Here is a 7,880-nt window from a genome sequence, read left to right as displayed (position 1 = left end):
ATACCTGGTACCCAATGGGTGAAGGACTCCATGAAGCTGTAATGTCTGCTCCTCTCTCCTCTCTAACCCAGGGCCATCGGTGCCAACCCCCTGTACTGTGACTGCCACCTGCGCTGGTTGTCCAGCTGGGTGAAGACAGGCTACAAAGAACCGGGCATTGCCCGCTGTGCCGGGCCCCCGGACATGGAAGGCAAACTGCTCCTCACCACGCCTGCCAAGAAGTTTGAATGCCAAGGTGAGCCCAGGAGTGCAAGAAGGGATGGCGGGTACGGGGTTGCATCCCCCCACTTCCTGCTTCCCCATCAACTTGGCAGGACCTTCCCGTCACTTCTGTGTCCCTGTGGTGACTGGCTGGGTGGGGGACAGATGGCAGGAATGTGGCCCCTGCTGCTTATTAGCATGACTGCCCTCTTGTCCTGACATACAACAAGCAAAAAAATAAAAAAAGCCAGGCGGAAAATCAGGCCGTAAGGGCTCTAATCCCTCCCTTGGGTTATGTAAGGAAAATAAAAATAGCAGCAGTGTTTCTGGAAGCTCCAAGCCTCCCAGCAGTACAGGCACTCAGGCCTCCCTTTGGTAGGAATTGTGCTCAGCAATTAGCTTAAACCCCTGGGCACTGAACCCAGCTGCTACCCTCCTGACATCTCTAGAAATCCAGGGCCTGGTATGATTGGAGGCACCTCACCCTGGGCATTTGTAAACACGGGCTCGGGGATTGATTGACTGATTGACTGAAGGCCAAGGGAACCCTGCCGAGCAGAAGGCAGTGGCTGAGTGGCTGCCCCAGGCTTGGCTTGTATGCAGGGGTACAGCTGCAGAAGGGCACTGGAGGCCGTGGGGCACGGCCCCTGCCCTCCACAAGCTCGCAGACCACCAGTAGAAATGAAACTGACAGCCAGAGGTTAATAAGGAAGCCCCAGGCCACCCTGCATGCAGGATGCTATCACAGCAGCAACACTTCAGAAGGGTCCGGTCTGCGGCTTGGCTGGCAGCTGTGGGGAGCAGGCCAATTTATGTTGAAATATTTGCTCAGTATTTATTTAATGGTCTGGGACTGGTACTGATGAGAGGTTTCTGTGTGTGTGTCTGTTTAAATTTAACTGGGGGCTTCCCTGGTGGCTCAGCAGTAAACAATCCAGCTGCGAATGTAGGAGACACAGGTTTGATCCTTGATCTGGGAAGATCCTACGTGCCACGAAGCAACTAAGCCCGTGCACCACAACTACTGAGCCTGTGCTCTAAAGCCACAAGTACGGAGCCCACGTGCCGCAACTCCTGAAGCCTGCATGCCCGAGAGCCCTGCGCCACAGCAAGAGAAGCCACTGCAGCGAGAAGCCTGAACACAGCAAGGAAGAGTAGCCCTCACTTGCCGCAATAAGAGAAAAACCCGTGTAGCAATGAAGACAAAACAGAGCCAAAAGTAAATAAATAATATATAAAAAGAAATCTCCTTTAAAAAATTTTTTATTGGAATACAACAGGCATAACAGAAAATTACACAGATAGTTAATGAAAGGCTCAGTGAATTTTCACAAATTGAACCCATCCAGGTCAAGAAGTAAGAGTTAGAACTGGACATGGAACAACAGACTGGTTCCAAATCGGAAAAGGAGTATGTCAAGGCTGTATATTGTCACCCTGCTTATTTAACTTATATGCAGAGTACATCATGCGAAATGCTGGGCTGGATGAAGCACAGGCTGGAATCAAGATTGCTGAGAGAAATACCAACAACCTCAGATACACAGATGATACCACCCTTATGGCAGAAAGCAAAGAAGAACTAAAGAGCCTCTTGATGAAAGTGAAAGAGGAGAGTGAAAAAGTTGGCTTAAAACTCAACATTCAGAAAACTAAGATCATGGCATCCAGTCCCATCACTTCATGGCAAATAGATGGGGAAACAATGGAAACAGTGACAGACTTTATTTTTTGGGCTCCAGAACCACTGCAGATGGTGACTGCCGCCATGAAATTAAAAGATGCTTGCTCCTTGGAAGAAAAGCTATGACCAATCTAGACGGTATATTAAAAAGCAGAGACATTACTTTACCAACAAAGATCCGTATAGTCAAAGCTATGGTTTTTCCAGTAGTCACATATGGATGTGAGAGTTGGACTATAAAGAAAGCTGAGCGCCAAAGAATTGATGCTTTTGAACTGTGGTGTTGGAGAAGACTCTTCAGAGTCCCTTGGACTGCAAGGAGATCCAACCAGTCCATCCTAAAGGAAATCAGTCCTGAATATTCATTGGAAGGATTGATGCCAAAGCTGAAACTCCAATACTTTGGCCACCTGATGCAAAGAACCAACTCATTGGAAAAGACCCTGATTCTGGGAAAGATTGAAGGCAGGAGGAGAAGGGGACGACAGAGGATAAGATGGTTGGATGGCATCACCGACATGATGGACATGAGTTTGAGTAGGCTCTGGGAATTGGTGATTGACAAGGAAGCCTGGTGTGCTGCAGTCCATGGGGTCACAAAGAGTCAGACACGATTGAGCGACTAAACTGACTGTCTAAGGTATCTAGCACCTGGATCAAGAAACAGAGCCCCACCTGTAACCCATGAGGATTCCCCTGCACTTATTACCAGAAAGTGTTTCTCCTTCTAGTCAAACTCATGCATTTTCAGTGGAACTAATGTTTCTCTACTTCTAGAAAGAGTCTGAAATAGAGTGAGTGAGTGAATGAAAGTTGCTCAGTTGTGTCCAACTCTTTGCGACCCCTTTGAGTATACAGTCCATGGAATTCTCCAGGCCAGGATACTGGAGTGGGTAGCTTTTCCCTTCTCCAGGGGATCTTCCCGACCCAGGGATCAAACCAGGGTCTCCTGCACTGCAGGCAGATTCTTTACCAATGGAGCTATGAGGGAAGCCCCTCTGAAGTGGAAACCTAACTTAACTGGCTGGTCTTAGTATTTATTCTTGTGAGGTCCTCATGCTCTTCATAGGGGCCCAGCTCTGGCTGCTGGCTCCTCACCCACCTTCAAGCCCTTCACCACCAGTGAGTCCTGAAGGGGCTGGAGAAGGTCATGCCTGCGGCCAGAGAGGAGACAGGAAAGGGTCTTTCCCTGTTCAGCCTTGGAGAGAAACAAGTTCTAGGCGATGGACATTTTTCCTCCTAAGCGTGGCCTCCTCTCAGAGCCAGATCTCTTCTCTGCTGGAGTGGCCACCTTTGCTGTCCAGGCCAGCAAGTGACTGGGCTGAGGTGGTTGCTGTGGAAGGGTATGAGGGGATGGAGAAAACCTCAGCTGATTTCTATGATCGTGACCATGACATTCTCACACCGATGCCCCTGCTCTGCCCGCCACGTGGGAGCTCCTTACTATCCAACACCCGCCTGCGAAACACTTTTTTGGGATTATCTCATTTAGTCCTTCCAGCCCCATGAGGGGGGTTTTTAACTCTGTTTTTACAGAGGAGGGTCCGGAGTCTGGAGAGGTGGATGTGAGGGAGGGTGAGCGTGATCAAGAGGAAATACAGGGAGGGGCAAGAACCTTGGGGAGAGGGCTCCCACCATGCGTCCCTGCATGCCAGGATGCCGGGGCCGGGGCATGGGGTTCTGCCCAGCCCTGTTCCCCTGCCTCCCCACTGCACTAACGCGCCCCTTTGCCTTAGGTCCCCCCACCCTGACTGTCCAGGCCAAGTGTGACCCCTGCTTGTCCAGCCCATGCCAGAACCAGGGTACCTGCCGCAATGACCCCCTTGTGGGGTACAGGTGTGCCTGCCCCAGCGGCTACAAGGTGCGTGCGGGCTGAAGTCGGAGGCTGGGGGTCTGCTCGAGGGCGCGGTATGGCAGGCTTGGGGCTGTCCTGTTGGTCAGCCCACGGGGGCCAGGGCGGCTCCTGGCTCAGAGCAGGAGCCCAAGTGAGTGTGTCATCATGACCTGACACGTGCATGAGTACACAAGTAACTCCCGGGACAGGAAGGCTGAGTTGCTGAGGGGGCTGGCTGGCTCTGCTGACTCATTGGCCCCTGGGTCTCCCTGGGGTGCCCCCCCTTAATCACTGTCTTCCTCCCCAGGGCCGAGACTGTGAGGTGTCCCTGGACAGCTGTTCCAGCAGCCCCTGTGGAAATGGTGGGACCTGCCGCTCACAGGAGGGCGAGGATGCTGGCTTCACGTGAGTTACTTGTCCGGGGCTAGACCCTGGTGGGCAGGGTGTTGATGGGTCCGACCTCGGAGCCTTCTTCCTCTGAATGGGATGGCCCAGGGCCCTTGCAGTCTGGGAGATGGGGGGACAGGCTCAGGGGGAGCAGTCATTCACTCCAGATCACAGCCAGAGGCCTCTCCACACACCATCCCCTCGCCCCCACAGGACAAGCCCCCGACGCTCACAGACAGTGGAAGCACAGAGACTCTGGGGGATGACCAGGTCACCCAGCAGGCTGGGTCGGGGTTGGGCTTAGAGCTCCTGCTCCAGGCTTCTCCCTGCTCTTGCCAGGTGCCAGGCAAGTCCTCCAATGGCACTGGGAACTGTTGCCTAGGGCATATGCACTGGCAGTGCCAAGAGGCAGTTGGGGACGTTTTAAACTCCTATCATTTCTATTAACCTCCAGCTGAAGCCAAACACCTGCTTGTTGGGCCAACGGTGTCTGAAGGGAGGGCCCTGAGCCAGCTCCTCAGGACCATACCTCCACCTGAGCCCCCTGGAAGGGCTGGGGAAGCCTGCCCACAGGTGGGAGCAAGTCCTGGTCCCGCCCTCCGGGGTCTCCCCCACCAGCTCGTGGGTCACTCTGCGCACCATGGGCACAGCTCAGTGAAGGGCTGGACCTCACCCAGATCCTCCACAGCTCATCCTGCAAGTCCTCCCAGTGCTGACATCGCCACGCGAGCCCCCCACTCACCCTGCTCCTCCAGAGTCTCTCGAGCCCCCCATCTTCCCAGAGTTCTCCTGTACCCAGAGTTTTTCTAAGAAGCACACAGAATTTAGTTGCTGAAAGTAATCTGCCAGCTGAGCAAACTGACTCTTCAGAAAATGATGTCAAGTCCACTGGCAGGAATGGTCAGCCTGTCTCTGCAAACCCAAATTACCAGATGTAAAAAAGAAAACACTAAATGACCTCGTGGCAGGTGTCGCCTTGGAAACAGCATCCTTACAATAGGCTCTGACCTCCTCTGGGCTTGGCAGAAGCTCCATCAAAGCCCCCACCTCATTGGCTAGGCTACTGGGGGCATGTCTATGGAGGAGGGGTGCAGCTGTGAGGGTAGCCCCTCACACTTGGCATTCCTACAGACTGTGGGGAGCTGTGGGAAGGGTTCTTTTGGCAGAAAGGGGGTGCCTCCCTGAGTTACCTCCCAACCCTGAGACTTACAAGGGTCTCCTCTGTTATCCATCCCCAGCCCTCCTGGAGGGGACTTAGCTGAGATCCCCTTAACCCGCTTCAGACCTCTCTGGTGTCCCGTGCAATCTTGCAGGGGGAATGAAATTCCACCTTTTTGTTCACATACCTGCTCCCCCAAACAGATTTTTTTTAAATTACAAACTGCTTCACGCATTCTTAAGTGACAGCTAAAATTTTTCATGGTAAATTTAATTTTTCATTGCAAAGAAGGTCATTTCCAGGATACTGCACATATTATTAACACTTAAAAATAAAGCTATCATCCTTTAAATCACTCTTTTCTCATTCTTCAGCGAAAAATCACTTTAAAATCACACGAAGGAGCTCCTCTTGAGCAAGCTGCAACGTCTCATGTCATTTGTGTTTCTTCTCAAACTAGTATTTCTATTTTATTCCCCTCACCGCCACCCTCCCTGACTTTTTCTTCTACTGTAATATGTTTTCATGTTAGAGAGGCTTTTCTTCAGCACCCTGTCATACCTTCCTGCCCCAACATGGGTATATAAGTTTAAATGGAAAATTTTTTCACTTCTTTCTTGTCCCCATAAACCTCTGATGAAAGTTTCTTTTGCATTATCATTATAATGATCAATAATATACAGTTGATTAGAACAACATAACTGTTTTCCAAAATTTGATTGATAATTATTACACATAAAAGTAACATTTTATTAGACTATATCTCTTAATGAGATAGATGGAGCTTTGTGTATGGATGGGCTTCCTTTTCTCCTCCTAATTGGTTCCTATGTCCAGACATGAATATTATGGAATATCAGAGGGCTTAGCAGCCAATCTACTCCTTTTTAAAATACATATATAGCACCCCCCGCTCTCTCTCTCTCTATATATATATGGCTATTAATGCTGAGAATGTTCGTTCACAGAAATAAACCAGTGGGATTAGGAGTTTTATTATAGTCATGTCTCTCAGTTACTTGAAACCCTTCCAAGTTAATACATCAAAAACCCAGAGTGATCGGTCATCAAAAATTATTTTTAATGCTCTATCTGCTCATAGTTCCATGAGGTCTTCCTTCAATTACTTTTTAATGCACAGAACTGGAAACCTCTTGACTTGCAAAAGCATTTGTTCCTTCATTTTGGAAACATCAGTATCCCTAACTGTCCCTTTATTTGGCACCAGAGGATCTTAGGCCCCAGGCATGGCCCACCTTGACTCAGGCCGGGATAGGTACCTGTGCACCTTTCAGGAGCTCTGGGGCAGGTCAGTTAAGGGAGGAGTTCGTGCAGAACTTGAAGCTGTGGAAATTAATTGCTCAGCCCTCTGTGACCCGCAAATCCTTTGGAAAATCACAGTTGCCCCAGGGGGGGAGTGTACCCCAGTTTGAAGATGACTGATATCCAGGACTCCTGCTTACCCCCCAGCCCTCTTCTTACCCCATCCCTGAAATATGTGCTCCTCAAGTCCTGAACTATATAGAGGAAACTGGGGGTGGACTGTAAGGCTCTCTCTCCCCAAGGCTTTTACCCCCACTGCCTTCCCTCTCCTTCCTGTTCTCCCTTGTCAGAGTCCTTAGCTAACTCACCACCTCCTCCAGGAAGCCTGCCCTGACCACTCCCCACAGGGAGGAGCTAGATGACCTCTGCCCCTTTGTCCACCTTCTCCAGCATCAGTTTTGCACCATCCTGGTCCTCAGTCTCTCCTTTGGTCGCCAGTCTCCCTGTCATCACCCCCACTAGACTGAGTGATCTCATGAGCACAGGGCTGGTCTTGGTCACCTCTGACCCTCAGCACCTAACAAGGGCCTGATCCAGAGTAGGGACCGAAACTCTGGGTTGATACTCTTGACTACTGGCCACAGGCTTACACCAGTGCCTCAGGAAGGCTGTCACCCTGGCTGTGGGCCCACCCACCTCTCCCTGCTCCCCACAGGTGCTCCTGCCCCACCGGCTTTGAAGGGCCGACCTGCGGGGTAGACACGGACGACTGTGTGGAGCACTCCTGTGCCAATGGGGGCACCTGTGTGGACGGCGTGGGCAGCTACACCTGCCAGTGCCCGCTGCAGTACTCGGGTAAGCGTGGCAGGGCTCAGGGGTCAAGGGGAGCGGAGGCCCAGTGCCCTGAGGCCTGGTCCTATGGGCAGAAGGCTGGGGCCCTGGCTCAGTGCCTGCAGGAGCTTTCTTCTGGGCTGGCCGCCTGGTGGAACTCGGGGTGCAGCTTCTCTCCTGCTCCCCCCATCTTTTCCCCAGGAAGGGCCTGTGAGCTGCTGGTGGACTTCTGCGCTCCAGATTTGAACCCGTGTCAGCATGAGGCCCAGTGTGTGGGCACCCCCGATGGGCCCAGGTCAGTGTTGCCCATTTCTGGGGCCAGGGAAGGGCATGGGCCACCACGTCACCTCCCCTCTGCCCTCCCCAGCCTGTTTCCTTACCTGTCAGGTGGGTTGGTTTCGGCTGTACAGTCAGAGCCAGGGGCAGGGTGCTGGTATTTATGATCCGACAGACCTGAGTTTACATCACGGCCTGGAATGGGTGGCTTGACCACTCGGAGTCTCAGTTTTCTCATCTGCAAA

General features: G+C 51.9%; 1 protein-coding gene across 1 annotated transcript in view; it reads left to right on the top strand.

The window, feature by feature from the left end:
• Positions 1-7,880, top strand: part of SLIT1 (slit homolog 1 (Drosophila)) — a 179,008-nt gene that overhangs the window by 161,259 nt on the left and 9,869 nt on the right. Inside the window, exons 28-32 of the mRNA XM_010833109.1 lie at positions 72-235; positions 3,622-3,746; positions 4,027-4,124; positions 7,244-7,383; positions 7,561-7,654. Coding sequence (XP_010831411.1) covers positions 72-235; positions 3,622-3,746; positions 4,027-4,124; positions 7,244-7,383; positions 7,561-7,654 — 621 coding nt within the window. The remainder of the gene's footprint in view (positions 1-71; positions 236-3,621; positions 3,747-4,026; positions 4,125-7,243; positions 7,384-7,560; positions 7,655-7,880) is intronic.

This window comes from Bison bison, unplaced genomic scaffold, assembly GCF_000754665.1.
Source record: "Bison bison bison isolate TAMUID 2011002044 unplaced genomic scaffold, Bison_UMD1.0 scf7180017862979, whole genome shotgun sequence".
NCBI classification, from domain to species: domain Eukaryota; kingdom Metazoa; phylum Chordata; class Mammalia; order Artiodactyla; family Bovidae; genus Bison; species Bison bison.
This window is presented reverse-complemented; position numbering and strand designations above follow the sequence as displayed.